Raw genomic sequence first — 21,815 nt, forward strand, 5'->3', positions numbered from 1 at the left:
AGATGGTGATATTAGAGTCATGCTAGTTGACTAGTTGTGAATATGAGAAATACTTGTGTTAAAGTTTGTGATTCCCGTAGCATGCACGTATGGTGAACCGTTATGTGATGAAGTCGGAGGATGATTTATTTATTGATTGTCTTCCTTATGAGTGGCGGTCGGGGACGAGCGATGGTCTTTTCCTACCAATCTATCCCCCTAGGAGCATGCGCGTAAGACTTTGCTTTGATAACTTGTAGATTTTTTGCAATAAGTATATGAGTTCTTTATGACTAATGTTGAGTCCATGGATTATACGCACCCTTCTTCCTTCCACCATTGCTAGCCTCTCTAATACCACGCACTTTTCGCCGGTATCATAAACCCACCATAAACCTTCCTCAAAACAGCCACCACACCTACCTATCATGGCATTTCCATAGCCATTCCGAGATATATTGCCATGCAACTTTCCACCGTTCCGTTTATTATGACACGCTCCATCATTGTCATATTGCTTTGCATGATCATGTAGTTGACATCGTATTTGTGGCAAAGCCACCGTTCATAATTCTTTCATACATGTCACTCTTGATTCATTGCATATCCCGGTACACCGCCGGAGGCGTTCATATAGAGTCATATTTTGTTCTAAGAATCGAGTTGTAATTCTTGAGTTGTAAGTAAATAAAAGTGTGATGATCTTCATTTTTAGAGCATTGTCCCAAGTGAGGAAAAGGATGATGGAGACTATGATTCCCCCACAAGTCGGGATGAGACTCCGGACGGAAAATAAAAAAAATAAAAAAAGAGGCAAAAAAAGAAGAGAGAAACGGCCCAAATAAAAAAATGAGAGAAAAAGAGAGAAGGGACAATGTTACTATCCTTTTACCAAACTTGTGCTTCAAAGTAGCACCATGATCTTCATGATAGAGAGTCTCTCATTTTGTCACTTTCATATACTAGTAGGAATTTTTCATTAGAGAACTTGGCTTGTATATTCCAATGATGGGCTTCCTCAAAATGCCCTAGGTCTGCGTGAGCAAGCGAGTTCGATGCACACCCACTTAGTTTCTTTTGTTGAGCTTTCATATACTTATAGCTCTAGTGCATCCGTTGCATGGCAATCCCTACTCACTCACATTGATATCTATTGTTGGGCATCTCCATAGCCCGTTGATACGCCTAGTTGATGTGAGACTATCTTCTCCCTTTTTGTCTTCTCCACAACCACCATTATATTCCACATATAGTGCTATATCCATGGCTCACGCTCATGTATTGCGTGAAGATTGAAAAAATTTGAGAACGTCAAAAGTATGAAACAAGTGCTTGGCTTGTCATCGGGGTTGTGCATGATTTAAATACTTTGTGTGGTGAAGATAGAGCATAGCCAGACTATATGATTTTGTAGGAATAACTTTCTTTGGGCATGTTATTTTGAGAAGACATGATTGCTTTGTTAGTATGCTTGAAGTATTATTATTTTTTATATCAATATTAAACTTTTGTCTTGAATCTTTCGTATCTGAATATTCATACCACAATTAAGAAGAATTACATTGAAATTATGCCAAGTAGCACTCCGCATCAAAAATTCTGTTTTTATCATTTACCTACTCGAGGACGAGTAGGAATTAAGCTTGGGGATGCCTGATACGTCTCCAACGTATCTATAATTTTTGATTGCTCCATGCTATATTATCTACTGTTTTGGACATTATTGGGCTTTATTATTCACTTTTATATTAGTTTTGGGACTAACCTATTAACCGGAGGCCCAACCAAGAATTGCTGTTTTTTTGCCTATTTCAGAGTTTCGCAGAAAAGGAATATCAAACGGAGTCCAAACGGAATGAAACCTTCGGGAACGTGATTTTTAGGAAGAATATGATCCAGGAGACTTGGAACCTACGTCAAGAAACAAAAGAGGAGGCCACGAGGTAGGGGGCACGCCCACCCCCCCCCCCAGGGCGCGCCCTCCACCCTCGTGGGCCCCCTGTTGCTCCACCGACGTACTCCTTCCTCCTATATATACCTACGTACCCCCAAACGATCAGATACGGAGCCAAAAACCTAATTCCACCGCCGCAACCTTCTGTACCCACGAGATCCCATCTTGGGGCCTGTTCCGGAGCTCCGCCGGAGGGGGCATCCATCACGGAGGGCTTTTACATCAACACCATAGCCTCTTCGATGAAGTGTGAGTAGCTTACCTCAGACCTTCGGGTCCATAGTTAGTAGCTAGATGGCTTCTTCTCTCTTTTTGGATCTCAATACAATGTTTTCCCCCTCTCTCGTGGAGATCTATTCGATGTAATCTTCTTTTTGCGGTGTGTTTGTTGAGACCGATGAATTGTGCGTTTATGACCAAGATTATCTACGAACAATATTTGAATCTTCTCTGAATTCTTTTATGTATGATTGGTTATGTTTGCAAGTCTCTTTGAATTATCAGTTTGGTTTGGCCTACTAGATTGATCTTTCTTGCAATGGGAGAAGTGCTTAGCTTTGGGTTCAATCTTGCGGTGTCCTTTCCCAGTGACAGTAGGGGCAGCATGGCACGTATTGTATTGTTTCCATCGAGGATAACAAGATGGGGTTTTTATCATATTGCATGAATTTATCCCTCTACATCATGTCATCTTGCTTAAGGCGTTACTCTGTTTCCATGAACTTAATACTCTAGATGCATGCTGGATAGCGGTCGATGAGTGGAGTAATAGTAGTAGATGCAGGCAGGAGTCGGTCTACTTGTCTCGGACGTGATGCCTATATACATGATCATACCTAGATATTCTCATAAATATGCTCAATTCTGTCAATTGCTCAACAGTAATTTGTTCACCCACCGTAAAATATTTTTGCTCTTGAGAGAAGCCACTAGTGAAACCTATGGCCCCCGGGTCTATCTTCATCATATTAATCTTCCAACACTTAGTTATTTCCTTTGCTTTTTTACTTCGCTTTTATTTTACTTTGCATCTTTATCACAAAAATACCAAAAATATTATCCTGTCATATCTATCAGATCTCACTCTCGTAAGTGACCGTGAAGGGATTGACAACCCCTTATCGCGTTGGTTGCGAGGAGTTATTTGTTTTGTGTAGGTACGAGGGAGTCGTGCGTAGCCTCCTACCGGATTGATACCTTGGTTCTCAAAAACTGAGGGAAATACTTACGCTACTTTGCTGCATCACCCTTTCCTCTTCAAGGGAAAACCAACGCAGTGCTCAAGAGGTAGCAACCATATCACATCACAACATGCCCTGCAAAAACAAGTTAGACGTCCTCTACTTGTTGTTGCAAATTTTACGTGGCTGCTACGGGCTTAGCAAGAACCGTTCTTACCTACGCATCAAAAACCACAACAATTTTTCGTCAAGTGTGTTGTTTTAACCTTCAACAAGGACCGGGCGTAGTCACACTTGATTCAACTAAAGTTAGAGAAACAGACACCCACTAGCCACCTGTGTGCGAAGCACGGAGGTAGAACCAGTCTCATGAACGCGGTCATGTAATGTCAGTCTGGGACGCTTCATCTAACAATATCGCCGAATCAAAGTAGGACATGCTGGTAAGCAGTATGACTATTATCGCCCACAACTCATTGTGTTCTACTCGTGCATATAACATCTACGCATAGACCTGGCTCGGATGCCACTGTTGGGGAACGCAGTATTTCAAAAAATTTACCTACGATCACGCAAGATCTATCTGTGTGATGCATAGCAATGAGCGGGGAGAGTGTGTCCACGTACCCTCGTAGACCGAAAGCGGAAGCGTTAAGTAACGCGGTTGATGTAGTCGAACGTCTTCGCGATCCAACCGATCAAGTACCAAACGCACGGCACCTCCGCGATCTGCACACGTTCAGCTCGGAGACGTCCCATGAACTCTAGATCTAGCTAAGGCCGAGGGAGAGTTTCATCAGCACAATGGCGTGGTGACGGTGATGATGAAGTTACCGACGCAGGGCTTCGCCTAAGCACTACGACAATATGACCGAGGTGGAAATCTATGGAGGGGGCACCGCGCACGGCTAAGATCAACTTGTGTGTCTATGGGGTGCCCCCCTCCCCCGTATATAAAGGAGTGGAGGAGGGGGAGGGCCGGCCTCCTATGGCGCGCCCCAAGGGGGGATTCCTACTCCTACTAGGAGTAGGTTTCTCCCCTTTCCTAGTCCAACTAGGAGGGGGGAAGGGAAGAGGGAGAGGAAGGAAAGGGGGGCCGGCCCCCTCCCCAATTCGGATTGAGCTTGGGGGCGCGCCTCCTCCACTTGGCCGCCTCCTCCTCTCTTCCACCATGGCCCATTAAGGCCCATTAACTCCCCGGGGGGTTCCGGTAACCCCCGGGTACTCCGGAAAATGCCCGAACTCATCCGAAACCTTTCCGTTGTCCAAACATAACCTTCCAATATATCAACCTTCATGTCTCGACCATTTAGAGACTCCTCGTCATGTCCGTGATCACATCCGGGACTCCGAACAACCTTCGGTACATCAAAACACATAAACTCATAATACCGATCGTCACCGAATGTTAAGCGTGCGGACCCTACGGGTTCGAGAACTATGTAGACATGACCGAGACTCATCTCCGGTCAATAACTAATAGCGGAACCTCGATGCTCATATTGGCTCCCACATATTCTACGAAGATCTTTATCGGTCAAACCGCATAACAACATATGTTGTTCCCTTTGTCATCGGTATGTTACTTGCCCGAGATTCGATCGTCGTTATTTCAATACCTAGTTCAATCTCGTTACCGACAAGTCTCTTTACTCGTTCCGTAATGCAACATCCCGCAACTAACTCATTAGTCACATTGCTTGCAAGGCTTATAGTGATGTGCATTACCGAGAGGGCCCATACCTCTCCGACAATCGACGTGACAAATCCTAATCTCGATCTATGCCAACTCAACAAACACCATCGGAGATACCTGTAGAGCATCTTTATAATCACCCAGTTACGTTGTGATGTTTTATAGCACACTAAGTGTTCCTCCGGTATTCGGGAGTTGCCTAATCTCATAGTCATAGGAACATGTATAAGTCATGAAGAAAGCAATAGCAACAAACTAAACGATCATCGTGCTAAGCTAATAGATGGGTCTTGTCAATCACATCATTCTCTAACGATGTGATCCCATTAATCAAATGACAACTCATGTCTATGGCTAGGAAACTTAACCATCTTTGATTAACGAGCTAGTCAAGTAGAGGCATACTAGTGACACTCTGTTTGTCTATATATTCACACATGTACTAAGTTTTCGGTTAATACAATTCTAGCATGAATAATAAACATTTATCATGATATAAGGAAATAGAAATAACAACTTAATTATTGCCTCTAGGGCATATTTCCTTCAAAAATGCCGTCATGATCTCCATCGTCACTGGCTTGACACCTTTGATCTCCATCGTAGCGTCGTGGTCGTCTCGCCAACTATTGCTTCTACAACTATCTCTAACGCATAGTGATAAAGTAAAGTAATTATATGGCGTTTGCCTTTCATACAATAAAGCGACAACCATAAGGCTCCTGCCAGTTGCCGATAACTTTTACAAAACATGATCATCTCATACAATAACGTATATCATATCATGTCTTGACCATATCACATCACAACATGCCCTGCAAAAACAAGTTAGACGTTCTCTACTTTGTTGTTGCAAGTTTTACGTGGCTGCTACGGGCTTCTAGTAAGAACCGTTCTTACCTACGCATCAAAACCACAACGGTGATTTATCAAGTTTGTTGTTTTAACCTTCAACAAGGACCGACCACAGTCAAATTCGATTCAACTAAAGTTGGAGAAACAGACACCCGCCAGCCACCTTTATGCAAAACTAGTTGCATGTCTGTCGGTGGAACCGGTCTCATGAACGTGGTCATGTAAGGTTGGCCCGGGCCGCTTCATCCAACAATACCGCCGGATCAAAATAAGACATTGGTGGTAAGCAGTATGATGATCACCGCCCACAACTCTTTGTGTTCTACTCGTGCATATCATCTACGCATTGACCTGGTTCTGATGCCACTGTTAGGGAACGTAGCATGCAATTTTCAAAAAAAAATCCTAAGCTCACGCAAGATCTATCTAGGAGATGCATAGAAATGAGAGGGGGAGAGTGTGTCCACGTACCCTTGTAGACCAAAAGCGGAAGCGTTTGACAACGCGGTTGATGTAGTCGAACTTCTTCTCGTTCCGACCGGTCAAGCACCGAACGTACGGCACCTCCGAGTTCTATCCACGTTCAGCTCGATGACGTCCCTCGAACTCTTGATCCAGCAAAGTGTCGAGGGAGAGTTCTATCAGCACAACGGCGTGGTGACGGTGATGGTGAAGTGATCCGCATAGGGCTTCGTCTAAGCACTACGAAGATATGACTAGAGGCGTAAACTGTGGACGGGGGCGCAGCACACGGCTAGGAATCAATGTTGTGTGTTCTAGCGGTGCCCCCCCCCTCATATATATAGGTTGGAGGGGAGGAGAGGCAGCAAAGGGGGCACCCCAAGTAGGAGGAATCCTACTTGGGCGCCTCCCAGTTCGGCCTCCCCCCTTCCATATTCATCCGGAGGGGGGAGGAAGGAGGAGGGAGGAGAGAAGGAAGGGGGAGGCCGAATCCCTCCCCTTCCTTTCCCTCTTCTCCTCTTTCCTTCCCCCTTATTTCAGCCTACATGGGGCGCACCAGCCCCCTAGGGGCTGGTCTGTCCCCTTCTTGGCCCATTAGGCCTATGTAGTTGCCGGGGGGATGCCCAGAAGCCCTTCCGGTGACCCGATACATACCCGGTACCCCCGGAACACTTCCGGTGTCCGAATACTATCGTCCTATATATGGATCTTTACCTCTCGACCATTTCGAGACTCCTTGTCATGTTCGTGATCTCATTCGGGACTCCGAACAACATTCGGTCACCAAATCACATAACTCATATAATACAAAATTGTCATCGAATGTTAAGCGTGCGGACCCTACGGGTTCGAGAACTATGTAGACATGACCGAGACAGTCAATAACCAATAGCGGAACCTGGATGCTCATATTGGTTCCTACATATTCTACGAAGATCTTTATCGGTCGTACCGCAATGACAACATACGTTATTCCCTTTGTCATCGGTATGTTACTTGCCCGAGATTCGATCGTCGGTATCTTCATACCTAGTTCAATCTCGTTACCGGTAAGTCTCTTTACTCGTTCTGTAATACATCATCCCGCAACTAACTCATTAGTCACATTGCTTGCAAGGCTTATTATGATGTGCATTACCGAGAGGGCCCAGAGATACCTCTCCGATACTCGGAGTGACAAATCCTAATCTCGATCTATGCCAACCCAACAAACACCTTCGGAGATACCTGTAGAGCATCTTTATAATCACCCAGTTACGTTGTGACGTTTGATAGCACACAAGGTATTCCTCTTGTATCCGGGAGTTGCATAATCTCATAGTCAAAGGAATATGTATATGACATGAAGAAAGCTATAGCAATAAAATTGAACGATCAATATGCTAAGCTAACGGATGGGTCATGTCCATCACATCATTCTCCTAATGATGTGATCCCGTTCATCAAATGACAACACATGTCTATGGTTAGGAAACTTAACCATCTTTGATCAACGAGCTAGTCTAGTAGAGGCTTACTAGGGACACGGTGTTTTGTCTATGTATCCACACATGTATCAAGTTTCCAGTTGATACAATTCTAGCATGAATAATAAACATTTATCATGATATAAGGAAATATAAAATACAACTTTATTATTGCCTCTAGGGCATATTTCCTTCAGCTTCTGAGTCAAACATATACATGGATTCGAAAATGTCATCAACCACACACATGACCAAACAACATTACACGTCCATACATATGAACATGACACATCTATTTCACTTGACTCTTACATCTATACATTGGGGGAAACATTGCGAAAGTTTCACCATATAGATACATTGCAACCAACATAACATACTTCTACTTACGCCACATATTCAACGATGCATTGCCATGCATCAAAGCAATGTGATCACTCAATCATGTCTTCAACTATGCCATGATCATCACATATGTGCTAAAACAACATGACATTCAAATTTATTTGCACCTATACATACAAATACATCATTCCTATTTTTTCTTTATCACTAAAAATATTCTATCTCAAATCCAAGTCAATGGTTATATGTGGTACAAAAGCACATTGTTATTTATTTGAACCCAAAATAAACTAATCAATGGAGAGCAACAAACATGGCCCAAAATTTAGAAAAAATGCAAAACTAGGGTTTGATATGGTGCTAAAAAATGCAACCAAAACAACAAGATTCAAGCCATTTCGATAGAATGGAACCATCACATCTCATTCCACTTTGTTCTTAAACCAAACACACCCTAAGATAACCGAAGGAGAATACCTCAAGGTCCTCAACCAACATAAGGGGACAAGATCCACCAAAAAATGCTCGACTCAAGGTAGATTAGAAGGGGTTTGAGTTGGGGAGAGGAAAAACTCCTTTCTATTCTTTGTCACCATCACCACCGCAGACACTTAACTCTTTGACTACTGTTTAATCGCGGCCGTCGTCGTCAACGCCTAGTAAAAATGTCAGATCATAAAATGTTTCAAACAAGGTCATTCCATGCTAATCTCATATCGCGCTATTCGTCATCCTGGGTGAGGAATAGTTATTCTTCACCCCCTCTCTATTTTGAGGTCAATTCACCGTATTTTTAGGTTTCGTAAATTTTCTCTTATTGCATACGTAAAAAGAGAACATAAGAAAATATATACTCGCCGTAAAAATTATTTTATGTTATGTAAAGTTACGAACGTAAAAACATACATAAAATGCGATATTTCTGGTCTTATAACCTATTTTTTGTTTTCTTATACTAAATTTTACATAGTTAATCAATATGAATGTAACAATTTGTATTCCAAACGTAATTTATTTATGAAGCGATCGTAAGATTACCTCGGGTGAAGAATTATTTATTCTGCAACCTGGATGATGAATAGTATTACTATATATATATTAGCTATGCCCAAAACTATTATATACATTTGTATTTACACAAATTTAAGACAAGAGTATTGGGAGGAGGGAGTATAATGTAAGGATAAAAGAAACACATACAGTAGTAATTTGGCATCAGTCGGTCGGTCCCACGAAAGGCAGGTATGAAACGAATACCCATTTCTAGCCCAGGCTTTCTGCACGCGGTGAAGAGAACATTTCAAAAAATAGTTAAAAATCCGCTTTTTTATGAAAGATAATTTTGTGCGTGCGGTGCGCTCCAAATTTCAGATCATTTGAACATATGAGTAGCTCTCAGCAAAAAAGGTAAATTGGGTCAGAACAATACATGAACAATAAAAAAAATTCCAGACCCTAAAGTTGTTTTTTTTTGCTGAGAACTGCTCAGGTGTCTAAATGATCTAAATTTTGTAGAGCACCTCGCGTATCAAATTATCTTCCGTGCAAAAGGAAATCAGAATTTTTTTAATCTTTCTAGTATTCTTTTTGAATTTCTGTTCATCGCGGCTGAGACTGAGCACCGAATCGCCTCGTCCGGTATAAAATTTAAGTCTTTCTTGTGCGCTGCATTCCCCAGGGGAAAATAGAGAAAAGAACACCACGCCGGAACATCGCGCCACGCCCCGGCGGCTGGAGCGTCGCGCTCCGATGCCCCCACCGAGGATCGCCTTGTCCGCGCCCCACCACGACGTACTCCGCCTCCTCGACGCCCAGGACCTACCCGCCGCGGCGCGCCTCGCGGCCGCGCACGCCTCGTCCCCCCTCTCCCTCGCCGCCGTCCTCCTCCGCCACCCGCCGCCCCGTCTCGGGTACTGCCTCCACGCCCGCGCCGCGCGCGCGGGCCTCCTCAACGACCGCTACCTCGCCAACGCCCTCCTCGCCTTCTACGTCCGCCTCCCGCGCCACCTACCCCACGCGCTCAGGGCGTTCGACGACCTCCCTCAGCGCGACGTCGTCGCGCACTCCTCCATCCTCGCCGCGTTCCTCCACGCGGGGCTTCCCCGCCGCGCTCTCCAGTCGCTCAGGTCCATGGCCGCCGGCGCGGACGGCGTCTCACCCAACGCCCACGCATTCTCCGCCGCCGTCAAGGCCTGCGCTGTGCTCCACGACCGCAACGCGGGCGCCTGCGTCCACGGGAGCATCCTTGTCCGCGGATTCAGCGACGATGACATCGTGCTGAGTGCGCTAGTCGACATGTACGGCCATGCGGCTTCGCCAGGTGATGCACGGAAGGCGTTCGAGGAAATGCGCGCCCCTGATGGGATATGCTACACCTCGCTGTTATCAGCATTTGTGCGGAACGATTGGTTTGAGGAGGCTGTGAGATGGTTCCGGACTATGGTCATGACGAATGGGGTTGAGCTGGATGGCTGCACATTTGGTTCAATGATGACAGCGCTAGGGAACTTGAGGAGGGTGAGGCAGGGCCGCGTGGCGCATGCTCAGGTACTGACCCGTGGTCTTTGTGGGAATGTGATCGTGGAGAGCAGCACGCTCGACATGTACGCCAAGTGCGGGGCGATGTTGGAGGCACGCAAGGTGTTTGACAAGATGCAGGTCAGGAATGCAGTTTCATGGTGTGCGTTGCTTGGAGGTTATTGCAATAACACAGAGTACGAGAAGGTTCTTGTGCTGTTTCGACAGATGGATAGGGAATGCGATGACTCATATAGCTTGGGGACTATTCTAAGGGCATGTGCTGGCCTATCTTCTGTAAAGCCAGGAAAAGAGATCCATTGCCGGTTTCTGAGGAGTGGAGGCTGGAGAGATGTGGTTGTTGAGTCTGCACTTGTAGACCTATATGCAAAATGTGGCGCTGTAGACTATGCTTATAGAGTTTTTGAAGCAAGCAGTGTCCGTAACACAATTACTTGGAATGCCATGATTGGCGGCTTCGCTCAGAATGGCCATGCTGAGCACGCTATCAATTTGTTCAATCGGATGGTCAGCGAAGGGGCGAAACCCGACTACGTCAGTTTCATTGGTGTTCTTTTTGCATGTAATCATACTGGAATGGTTGAGCAAGGACGGAACTACTTCAAATCTATGAGCAAAGACTATGGCATTGCCCCCGGAATCGAACACTACAATTGCATTGTTGATCTTCTCAGCAGAGTAGAACTTCTGGAGGAGGCTGAAGATCTGATAAACAAGTCACCTTTCAGAGATGATTCGTCCTTGTGGGCACCAATCCTTGGTGCTTCTTCCACACATTCAAACCCAGATGTAGCAGAAAGGGTTGCCAAGAAAATGATGGAGTTAAAGCCTCAGTACCACTTGAGCTACGTTCTTCTTGAAAATGTGTACAGAACAGTTGGACGGTGGGAAGATGCTTTAGAGATAAGGAGGCTGATGAGATCAAGAAAGGTCGAAAAGGAGCCCGGAATGAGCTGGATTGATGTAAACAGAAGCAAACAACATATGTCAAATGTTAATGGGGCAGCTTCAGAACTAGTAGCCTCCGAGGACATCATCACATGTGACAACTGACCTTAACATTTTCTGTCTCTGCTTTTGTTGGCGATTCTGTCCTGTGATTGGCTTATGAGTCATTCGGAGTTTGGGATGAATTCTAGCATGTATTGTTCCCAAAATGCTCTACTGTTATAGCTGCATCCCTGAAAATTGATACCAGCTGGTGTCTTGCAAAGTTCAACGCGTCAGTTGATAGAGACATGAATAATTTGTTGAGCACATATATTCGTATATGCTTTGCGGCATATGTGTTTATGTGGGTGCAATGCCCTTATTTGACATGGCAGGCTTGGATGGGATGTGGCCTTAGCCACCATTAACACAGAAGTGGGACTCTCAGACAGGCTGTCTACTTATTGGCTTCATTTGTAACCACAAGTACGTTTTCTCTGTACTTGGCTCTGTAATTGTTTTACTTATGTCTCTGCTCAGAGAGATGAAAAATGCTCGCTTCCATTAATAATGGATAGCATAGGTACTAGCAGGCTAACCTGCTATACTAATCCAACTGCAGAGACATTTTAGAATATTTTTGTAGGGTAGCTTTGTGTTCTTTTTTCTCAAAGGCATCTGTGTATCACTGTGTCTTGAGCTTGAATTAATCTTTAACATATATGGCATATGCAAGAATCTCAAAACATTTCCTGCATATTATGCTTGATTTGAACGCAGTTGTACAGTTTGATGCAAGTAAATAGTTTTCGTAGACAAGCTTCTTTTGGTGCTTCCTGTTTATTTCCTCTTAACATTCATGAGACTGAAATCACAGAACATTGTTAGTCGTTGTCACAAGTAGTAATGATTAGCACCTATGTATAGTATCAAGGATTGTATTGCCTACCATCTCAATTCTCTTCCATGGAACAAAGAAAATGTATAGGTTTAACATCAGATTACGCCATTTTAGTGAATATATACAAGCAACATGCATTTTGATGTGTGTTTGAGAGAAAAAAAAGTGTTAAGCCTTAGACAATGATATTAACTGAAGCATATGGCCCTATGCTAAATCACAGGCGCTTGATCGATGCTTGGTTATTTCATGACCTCCGTGCTTGATCTAGTGGTACTTGTAAATCCAGAGATAATGCTCTCAGGATGCGAGGAGAGAGCCCTTACCCCGCGGCCGATTGTGATTGGTGCAGCAGAGATGCAGAATGATTGAACGCGTGGAGCCACTGGTAAGTACTCCTACCTAGTATGATGATGATTGATGGCCCTGCCTGATCCGCATAACCGGTCATTGGTACTGCAGCATACATACGTCAGATGTGCTCGAAACGAGGGACAATTCGGAGACACGCCTGGCCTGCCTATGCCGATGACGCTTCATCCTGGGCTTCAGTCTAGGACACCCAGCTGTCAAACTCAAACTCCTAGCTCATGTCATCAGATCTCCGACAGATGCGGCATCCAGCTCACCGGTTGTACGTCGTTCACTACACCCTAAATCGGTTTCTGCTTTGGTTTCCCCATTACACCAGCCGACGCCGGGTGGTGGATTCAGCCAGGAGCGGTGGTGAAAATTCTTCAGCTGTTCTTGGACTCTCGCCTCTCGGATGAAACTGACCAGGCCGGTGAAACCCCTGCCGTTACTCCTCTGCCCGTCCATGAACTACTCCCTCCGTTCCAGATTACTCGTCGTGGTTTTAGTTCAAATTAATTTGGAACGGAGGGAGTATAATTGAAGGAGCAGTTCAAGGGATTTGCGCTGTCAGCACAGTTCGACCTGAGGCTCGGAGCTGTGTTTTTCGACTGGCTTGGGTTTGGCACAGCGAAATGAAGACCGGTGCCACAGGATTCATGCGTCGGCCACGGTCGAGGCTTCAGTTCAGAGTCGAGACTTGACTTGAGTTGAGGTCCGGGCTCTGAGATCCTGCCGGTTGCTGTCACCAGGCAGGCACCAGGCAGGCGGGTACCGAACCTAGTGTGCTGCTCTGTGAGCTTTTATCGTATGATATGGTGATGAGAAATCTGCAGCGTGGTGCGGTTTGAGAGTAGGGCCGTAGGAGAGGGGAGAAGGGAATATGGGTGCACCCTGGAGCAAGCAAGGCCAAACAAAACAAAAGGTTAGGTTGGATGAGGCGAAGGCGAGCGAAGCCATGTGAGGATCCAGTGTAAAAGGGCGCACGTCTAGAGCCTTTATCTCCGGGCATTCTTCCCCGCTAATCTCCTTTATTTCCTCACTCTCCGTGAGAAGGCTAATATAAGTAAGCCCCTGCCGACAGATCCATGTCTGTACCCGAACTGCGTACGGCGGCAACCGCCCAGGCAAGAGGTCGACAGCCGGAGGTCGAAGCCTGTACCCCTCCATGATGGATGAATGGACTGACGGTGACTGTCCGGATGCCAAGTGATGATAGCCATGGCGAAACACGGCCTCTTAACCACTACTAACCCCCTCCTCCCCCTGAAGTTAGTAACCAGATCGTTTTAGAACATGTCCAAAAGAGGGAGAGCAGTGTGGAAGAAGACGCTCCAGTCCAGCTCTAAAGCCCCCCTTGCCTCCTCTCCTCTGCCAGACCCAAAAGAAAGCCCAACACATGGGGCCTCGTCTCTCCCTGTCTGTCATCATCAAGGCCACCGCGGCGTGTGCGGATCCGCCAATCAAACGCGCGCCCGCGCCTGCGCCTGCCTTTACACACGCAAAGTTGCACCGAACCAAAGCAACCGCATCGCATCTCATCTCTGCCTGTTTTGGTTGGATTCACCACCTCTCTGCTCCGTACCGCGCGAGTCCAGTGAGTCCGTGGCCGATAGCCGGGTGGTGGTGCCGTCGCTATAAGGGCACCCAGCTAGCCACACGCACGGCTCCGTCGCCTTGGATCGGGCTCGTCAGTGAGTCAGCGAGTCAGGGCCTTGGCACGGCGCGGTTCACCCATGGGCCTCGCCGGCGGCATTGTCCGGAGAGTCCTCTCCAAGAGCCCCTGCGGCTCCTCCTCGTCGGCCGGCGGCGGACGCGGCGGCCACAGCGTGCGTGCATTGCATTCTCAACAGCAGCTCGAGAGTTCAGTCTGCCGCCGCAATGTTGACATTCTTCTTCTTCGCAGGAAAGGAGCCCCGGCGACCACAAGAGGAGGTGGGGCTCTCTGAGGCTGTACCTGTACCTGTGCGGCGACGAGAACGGCGCGGGTGCCGAGGACGGGGAGGACGACGATGACGGGACGGTCTCGGCCAGGAGCTTTGAGACCTGCGCGATGACGCAGGACGCCCAAGCTCCGGCGGCAGCCGATCAGCGTCGCCGTGACGTGAACGGCGGCGCACACGGCCACGCTGAACAAGTGCACGTTCAGTGGAGCCCCGGCGAGCGGACGAAGCCGTTCACCGAGGACGAGGCGGCGACGCTGATCCAGTCCGCATTCAGGAGGTTCATGGTGCGTTTCCTGAATGAAAAATCCTGGTTCAGAGCCCAGACTGCGTCTAGCTAGCTACGTCTCCTGAATGAAGATCATGGTGCGTTTGCCGTGCCGCAGGAAAGGGGGCGCTTGCTGCAGGAGGAGCTGAGGAGAAGCTCCGGACAAGAGTGCTGCTACGGTGAAGCGCTCAAGAGCCCTGCCTCGGCGTGCACCATCGCCGCGTCGGTGGAGGTCCAGGTAGGGGAGTCCCTGAGCAACCTCCGGCTGAGCGACGACGGCGCGTCGGTGTCGGCGCAGCACCGGGCGGGCCATAGCCAGAAGCCGCGGCCCCAGGTCTTCAGAGCCAAGGTACTGTTGCTACACTGTACTAGCACACAGGGACTTGACTGCAATGGCATCACTTTGGTCAAGAAAATTAGTGTTACGGCTTAATTTGGCACCTAAATGAACAGTGAACTTATATTATATAAATGTGATGTTTCAGGAGGAGTGGGACGACAGCACGCTGAGCTCCAACGTGCTGAGGATGAGGATCCAGAGCAAGATGGAGGCCACCACGCGGCGCGAGCGGGCCCTCGCCTACGCCTTCTCGCAGCAGGTACGCACGCACATCGTCGCAGCTTTGAGGGAGTCTCTTCTCAACTCGTCTTGATCGGCAGCTGAGGAGCGGCGGCACGAAGAAGCGGTCGTCGCGGTCGGAGCAGGGGGAGTTCAACGTGGGGTGGAGCTGGCTGGAGCGGTGGATGGCGACGCGGCAGGCCGAGCCCGGCGCCGACGACAGCGCGAGCAAGAACGCCACGGACGCCGGGTCAGCGGTGGCCGGGCGGCGGGTGGTGGTGGTGAGGCGGCGGCAGGACGTGGCCGTCGAGGAGAAGGAGAGCTGCGGCTCCAACGACGTGTCCGCCATCAGCTTCGACGGCTCCAGCGCCGGCGGCCGGAGCGGCCTGAGCTGCTACAGGCCCGGCAAGAACCGGCTCAGGGGGCCCAGGAACCTGCCGCGGCGCAAGGTGGCGGCCGCGTCGTCGGACCACCACCGGCTCCAACAAAGATCCCACAAGGTGAGCAAGAAGGCGCGTCAGAGGGAGGAGAAGCAGCAGCTGCAGAAGGATCATCAAGTCGAGGCCGAGGCCTACGATCCCCGCCAGCCTCCGACGGATTACTGAAACCGAGACAACGGAATGATGTACATAGCTTCGTCAGATCCTGATTGCTGTGTTGGCTTTGTGTCGCCATGATTTTTCTCTTACTTTTCAGTTGCTTGGTGCTGAAGTGTTTGATGATTCGAGCTGATTTAAGTGCGGAGATCTGCAAGACTGACAAGTCGGTCGTGTAAAAGTTGGTCACTAAATAAAGTACGCACGCGGGTGATGAAACATTTGTAAAAGTGTCGGTTATTCATAGCACCAGCTGCATTCGATCTACAACACGAGACGAACATCCATGATCCATCCAGTTACAAAGGCGACTCCCGCCATGACTATATCACATCCAACTTGCTCCACCTAGCTGAGCTAAGCTAAGCTAAGCACTATAATCTCCGGACTACTGCACAGTTATACTTCTCCGACACTGGCACCAGCCATACGTGTCAGGTCGAAGACGCTTGCGAAGCCGCGTCGTCCTTGGCGATGGCCACGTAGTTCACCGGCGCCGATGGCCTGACACTCTCCCTGCGGCCGTCCCGGCTCGCCGATCGCACGCCGTTCTGCTGCTGCACCGACAGCCTCCGGTTCGGCGTCCCATTCACCGCGCCGCCGTTGGCCCGAGGGCCAGGCAACTTCTTCGCAGACTGGGGCCGGGCCGGGCTCGGCTTTGACCCGAACAGCTTCTCCTGCTCGGCGGCTAGCTGGTCGTTTATCTTCTTCTGGTCCTGGAATGAACGGCAGATAGAACAGTTGAGCAAACATGGGACGCGGAGATGATTCGCTGGACATAGCCGTTGGACATGACAAAAAGGAACGGCACAAAAGAGTACTCACCCTCATTCTTCGCTTCTCTTCCTCCTTCTCCTGTCTCAAGATTCTGTATTCGTCCAGCATCGCAAGAAGTGCGACGCCGTCGTAGGTGAATGCTGTGTTGTGTTCTTGCTCCCAAGCCTGGGTCTTCGCCACCAGCATGTCAACAATGGCTGCAGTAAAGATATGCATGAAAAGTTAGGTCAGGTTAGGACTAGCACTGACGTTCCCATCACATATCATGCAAGTACGTAATATAATGAGCCCCAAGCCAGCGGCCATAAGGTAATGTGATGCAATTCCCAGGAAGAAACCATTTTCAGAACATACCTGGGATTTTATTAACCAAAACACGAGCTTTTTCCGCACGCTTGAGGTTCAGATGTGCGCCTCTAGTTGCGCTGTATCTGTTATCATCCTGTCAATAAGAGAACATCAATGTGAGAGTCCACAGCCAATCAAGTGGTTTCAACTTCATGGAGAATGGAATTGGAAGAACAATGCTGGTGCGAAGGAGCACCATATGCCTGAAACACACTTGATATCCTCCCTTTCGAGCATTAAAATGGAGACAGAGAAAGGGTAACATGACAAATTTTGCGTACCCGGCTATAGTCTTCAAGCCAGCTCTCTTCTTCGCATGCTAGCATCCACCTGTCGACCTTCTCCAATATGTCCTTTCTGCTCGAGGCCTCCTCCTTTGCTTTAAGTATCTGGTTCTCCATATCAGCCAGTAGTTCTGATGGCTCGAACATACTAGAATCAATAACAGACAGTATTCTATCTCTTGCAGCACTAGTATCTATTGCAATATGAGCCTGGGCATATATATCTTCAAGTTCAGTCTGCCTTTTGAATGCAATATCCTTCATCCTACTAGCTTTTAGCTGATCCAGCCTTTCAACTTCATGTTCAGCCTTTAGAATGCAAAAATATGTCAGGTGACAGGTGAACAACAAGGACTACTACATCAATACACCAAACTCGCTGAGAGAAGAAAACACATCTTAACCTGATCAATTACATCAAGAGCCAAAGCTCCAGGAACTGTGACTCTATCCAATGTTGAGGACATATTGCATGTGACGTGATCGAAAAGTTGCCGTTCCTCCACAGTGGCATCCATTAAGTTCCAAAGGTCAGTTAGCTGGGAGGCTAGAGCTTGAATCTAAGAGAGCATAGCAGTTAGTCAGAAACAAGATCACATACGAAGTGATATCAAAGACACCTAAAGAGAGGATAAGCAATAACAAGAGGCTCACTGAAAATTTACCTTTCCAAGCCTCTTAACTTTCTCTTCTTTAAGTTCGGTCACCATCTTAGACAGCCTGGATATTGTTTCATCACTAACACTCTTGGAGTGAGCACCCACAGAGTCAATGAGGCTAGGATGAACTTCAGTAACAGTGGCCAAGAAATCCATCCCAAGGACAGAACAAAGATCGTGCACAGAGCTCACAAAGTCAAGAATCTTGTGCAACCTATCACTCTGCGATACAAAAGAAATTAAGAGTGCCATTTCAAGTCAGGTCATTTTAGATAATCCAGACCAAAGGCATTACACTGACTGTCATCAGCAATATCAGTAGCCTATTGCTTTGGCCATTAATATGGTACAGGATTATGTGCTAATGCCACAGTTTAGACTTCAACATCAAGGGGGTAATGATTACTGAAGTTATGCAGACTTGGCATATGAAGTGGATTTGAGAAACACATAAAACATTCAAAATTATGTGTGTACTGCACAAACATACAATGCCTTCAGGCTCCAGCAAGCTTTGACGTTTGGAATATTAGCACATTAACAGAACAGAGCCAGTTCTTGTGCAAAGCAAACTATGGAATCGGTACCAACCTTTTCCTTTTGAAGTGCTTGTAGTTCAAAAAGAAATTCATTTAATTTCTTCATTGAAAGATCATCCTCGTTGACATGGGGCATTTCCAAGTGGTCACCAACTTGTAGAGTACCCGCAATTTCACCACGTATTGTTTGAATTTGGAGTTGAACATCAGCAAACTCTTTCACCCTCTTCTCTTTTTTCCTGCAGAGCTGTTCCAAGAATGGTGATGTCGCTGCTAGTTGCTCCTTGATTGTACCAGTTGTCTTGTCAGGCTGTAAATCAGGAGAAAGGGGACATATTTACTATATTAGCAGAAGAGATATTATACTTGAAGATAAACTCTAGCAGAAATGCAGAAGCAAAATAAATGTATGACAAACTATTAAGTACGGAGTATCAACTAAGTATAGTTGGGTAGTATGTACATATAAAGGACCTAGGTTGAGATGGGAGTTGGGGGGCTATTCCCAGATACTTACAACTATAACACCAGAAATAGACAGTTCTCCCAGCGAAGAAAGGAGTCTAGTAAGCTCGGATTTGGAGTTGGCAAGTTGTTGAAGAAGACGAGCTCTGGAACTAGAAGCCTGATCAACCTTTCTCCTGTAAACATCTAAACATTCCTGCTCTAGCTGAAGTAACATCTTGTCGCGATCATCATCGCTCTCACCAACCTCATCCCATATCAGCTGAAATAACACAGACCAGTTACAAATAAAACCTAGTATCTTCCTGCTTAAACATGATATGTTCACTCTTATTGATGCAAATGAGTTGAAATGGTGTTTGTGTTGCCATTGTTTTCAATTTATCTCTCAAAAAGTGTGAGGAACAAAATGATAATTCTTAAGAGGGAGGGAGAGTTGGCAAAGCACCTGTAGTTGCTGCAGCAAAGACCCACATGTGGTTTCACCTAACAAAGGATCGTTGTGACCGGCCACTCCCATTTTAGGTCAAAATCTGCAATGATGGCAATACGTGATCATGCATATACAAGATTTCAGGGCAAATTTAACTCTGAAACTATCATGATTCAAGGCATGTTCACTTCGAGCGCCATAAAAATCTAAAAGCTACACACATTACACAAACAATGAAGCTATATGTCTCACACCCAAACAGAAGAAAAAAATGAAACTAGAGCCTGAATTTTCATGGTATGATGCAATTTTAGACCATTAGCAAATAATCTATTGTACAAACTAAATACCACGAAATCTATTGTTGTGATACTCTGAAAGCAGACTGAATCACTTCGATAGCAGTTGCAAACATAAGCTACTCGAATCCATAAAGATAGATGGGCAAGACTACACAATACAGGCTATGGCACACAATTCTGCCAGAAGAATTCTCTCATAGACCTTCCCAGACTTTCAAGAAATGGTGATAGGCCCAATGGGCCATTCTGATACATTCATCTGCTGACCCACGTATGCCTTGCGTCGCTTCAACCATACATTTATGGACGTTCAGATAATGTTGAAGCATTCAGATTCTGAACAGTAAATTCCATCTGGCGATAATATTTGGCACTAGATTTAACAATTCTCCACAAAGAACAGCAACGAGAAAACCATAACGACCTTCTTGGAATTTCTAGCCATACGAGCTATTCCAACATTCGACTGCGCCAAAATTACCCGATTCTGTTAAAGCTCCTAAATTCCCAAAAAAAAAAAGTCCAAAATTTCCGGCGAGTTCTTGCACCCAGAGATCCAATCTGGCCCTTCAGAGTTGCAAACAGGCAACCGGACGCGCGAGAACACAGCGAAATCGCTGAAATGACCGACCCGAGCGCCGCGCAAGAAAAAAAAATCAATAAACCCGACAAAACCCTCCCCAAACCCCACGGAATCCGGAGTAAAATCCCCAGAAATAAACCACCCACGGGACCAAGAAACTGCCCCTGACCCCTAGTCCAGTCGCCAAGAAACCCCAGGGGCGCCCATTTCGGGCGGAGATCGCCGCGGAGGCGACAGGAAACCAGAGAAGCGCCGCGGGAGGGGGGCGACCGGGGGGAGACAATGGCGGCGCGGAGGCGTCCTCACCTTGGGGCTGCCCGGGCTAGGGTTCTTGCTTCCTCTCGGCCTCGTGCCCTCGCGACGAGGCTTCCGGTTTCTGCAACCGCGGGGTGCGCGTGAGGTGACGACCGCCAGGAGAGAGATAGAGAGAGAGGTGGGGGAGGGGCGGAGTCAAAGGGGGGAGTGAGGAGGCGGACGACAGGGAGAAGAGAAAACGGCGTGTGGGGTGAAAAGTGCGGGGGTTCGGAATAAAAAAAAGCGATGCTAGGCGCCCGCGCACCGGCCGAACAGTTTCGGCCGGTCCAGCCCTGGCCGTCCGATGCGAGCCGCGCGCGGTTAGATCTGGAGCAAAAAAAAAACTCGCCCCCAACTTTTTCTTCCTCGGCTCGATCCCCTCGCTCGGGCTGCGCCGCGCCGCGCCTCCTATCCCTCGCCGCCCGTCTCCGTCGCCGCTTCCAACCCTCGCCGCCCGTCCCCGTCGCCGCTTCCAACCCTCACTGGTCGTCCTCATGGTCGCCGCGACACATGAAACAACTACATCTGCGGTTGCAGCTTGCAGCGGCGACGCTTGTAGCTTTCCCCGGTTGTAGCTCCGCCGCCACCCCTCGCCGTTGATGCTCATCGCTACACGAAATTGCGTCGACGACGGCCGCCAGCCATCCACTGTGATTGCGGCTCGGTGGCGACACGCGCAGGTCGAAGCATTTCGCACATACGATTGAAGCTTTCTCTGCAACGGATGCAACTTTTCTGGTTATGGAGTGTATGGTTGTAGCTTTCTTTTTCAATGGTTGTAGCTTTTTTCATCTACGGTCGAAGCTTTTCTATCAACGGTTGCAGCTTTTTTCTTTGTAGCAGCCTTGGTTAATGCTTTCTCTATCGTTTCGGGTTGAAACTTTTTCATCAAGGGTTGTAGCATTTTATGTCGACGGTTGTAGCACTCCGCCATGGCAATGACTGCTTGCAGCTTTTGATGTATCTGGTTGAAGCTTTTTTCATCTTGGTTTGAAGCATTTTGGTTAACGGTTGTAGCATGAGGGCGTGCGGCAGGTTCTGCAATGCCTCCGCCATGTCTGCAGCGCGAGCGCCGCCGTCCTCGCAGCTCGCCGTCACCATGCTCGC

The 21,815-nt window shown here is 47.5% G+C and overlaps 3 protein-coding genes across 6 annotated transcripts; 2 read left to right on the forward strand and 1 right to left on the reverse strand.

Annotated features, from left to right (window-relative positions):
• Positions 1-9,592: 9,592 nt before the first annotated feature.
• Positions 9,593-11,689, forward strand: LOC109743317 (pentatricopeptide repeat-containing protein At1g03540). The gene has a single exon (XM_040394468.3). It carries the CDS (start codon positions 9,688-9,690, stop codon positions 11,527-11,529), a length of 1,842 nt encoding a protein of 613 aa, XP_040250402.1. The 5' UTR covers positions 9,593-9,687; the 3' UTR covers positions 11,530-11,689.
• LOC109743311 (protein IQ-DOMAIN 33) lies at positions 11,546-16,254 on the forward strand. 4 transcript variants are annotated; one of them, XM_020302391.3, is made up of 7 exons: positions 11,546-11,892; positions 12,531-12,695; positions 12,770-14,487; positions 14,565-14,888; positions 14,988-15,218; positions 15,355-15,468; positions 15,530-16,254. In XM_020302391.3, the coding sequence occupies exons 3-7, from the start codon at positions 14,395-14,397 to the stop codon at positions 16,031-16,033; spliced, it is 1,266 nt and encodes a 421-aa protein (XP_020157980.1). In that variant the 5' UTR covers positions 11,546-11,892; positions 12,531-12,695; positions 12,770-14,394; the 3' UTR covers positions 16,034-16,254. The 4 variants fall into 4 exon arrangements, with proteins under 4 accessions (XP_020157980.1, XP_073361076.1, XP_040250404.1 ...); XM_073504975.1 differs by lacking the exon at positions 12,770-14,487; XM_040394470.2 differs by lacking the exon at positions 12,770-14,487 and having other exon boundaries at positions 12,597-12,695.
• Positions 16,236-20,904, reverse strand: LOC109743310 (65-kDa microtubule-associated protein 1). Its single transcript, XM_020302390.4, has 10 exons — positions 20,721-20,904; positions 19,545-19,629; positions 19,149-19,358; positions 18,684-18,941; positions 18,099-18,314; positions 17,838-17,993; positions 17,431-17,742; positions 17,156-17,243; positions 16,850-16,998; positions 16,236-16,740 (listed from the first exon to the last, which is right to left on the reverse strand). The coding sequence occupies exons 2-10, from the start codon at positions 19,614-19,616 to the stop codon at positions 16,459-16,461; spliced, it is 1,743 nt and encodes a 580-aa protein (XP_020157979.1). The 5' UTR covers positions 19,617-19,629; positions 20,721-20,904; the 3' UTR covers positions 16,236-16,458.
• Positions 20,905-21,815: the final 911 nt, after the last annotated feature.

The sequence above is a fragment of the Aegilops tauschii genome, chromosome 7, assembly GCF_002575655.3.
Source record: "Aegilops tauschii subsp. strangulata cultivar AL8/78 chromosome 7, Aet v6.0, whole genome shotgun sequence".
NCBI classification, from domain to species: Eukaryota; Viridiplantae; Streptophyta; class Magnoliopsida; order Poales; family Poaceae; genus Aegilops; species Aegilops tauschii.

Excerpts from the sequence above, each read along its gene's own strand:
- LOC109743317 (XM_040394468.3), top strand. The coding sequence starts at position 9,688 with ATGCCCCCACCGAGGATCGCCTTGTCCGCGCCCCACCACGACGTACTC.
- LOC109743311 (XM_020302391.3), top strand. The coding sequence starts at position 14,395 with ATGGGCCTCGCCGGCGGCATTGTCCGGAGAGTCCTCTCCAAGAGCCCC. Across the intron at positions 14,889-14,987 it reads CCGCATTCAGGAGGTTCATG|GAAAGGGGGCGCTTGCTGCA; the intron begins GTGCGTTTCCTG and ends GCCGTGCCGCAG. Across the intron at positions 15,219-15,354 it reads CCCAGGTCTTCAGAGCCAAG|GAGGAGTGGGACGACAGCAC; the intron begins GTACTGTTGCTA and ends GTGATGTTTCAG.
- LOC109743310 (XM_020302390.4), bottom strand. The coding sequence starts at position 19,616 with ATGGGAGTGGCCGGTCACAACGATCCTTTGTTAGGTGAAACCACATGT. Across the intron at positions 19,359-19,544 it reads CTTTGCTGCAGCAACTACAG|CTGATATGGGATGAGGTTGG; the intron begins GTGCTTTGCCAA and ends GTGTTATTTCAG. Across the intron at positions 16,741-16,849 it reads AAGAGAAGCGAAGAATGAGG|GACCAGAAGAAGATAAACGA; the intron begins GTGAGTACTCTT and ends CGTTCATTCCAG.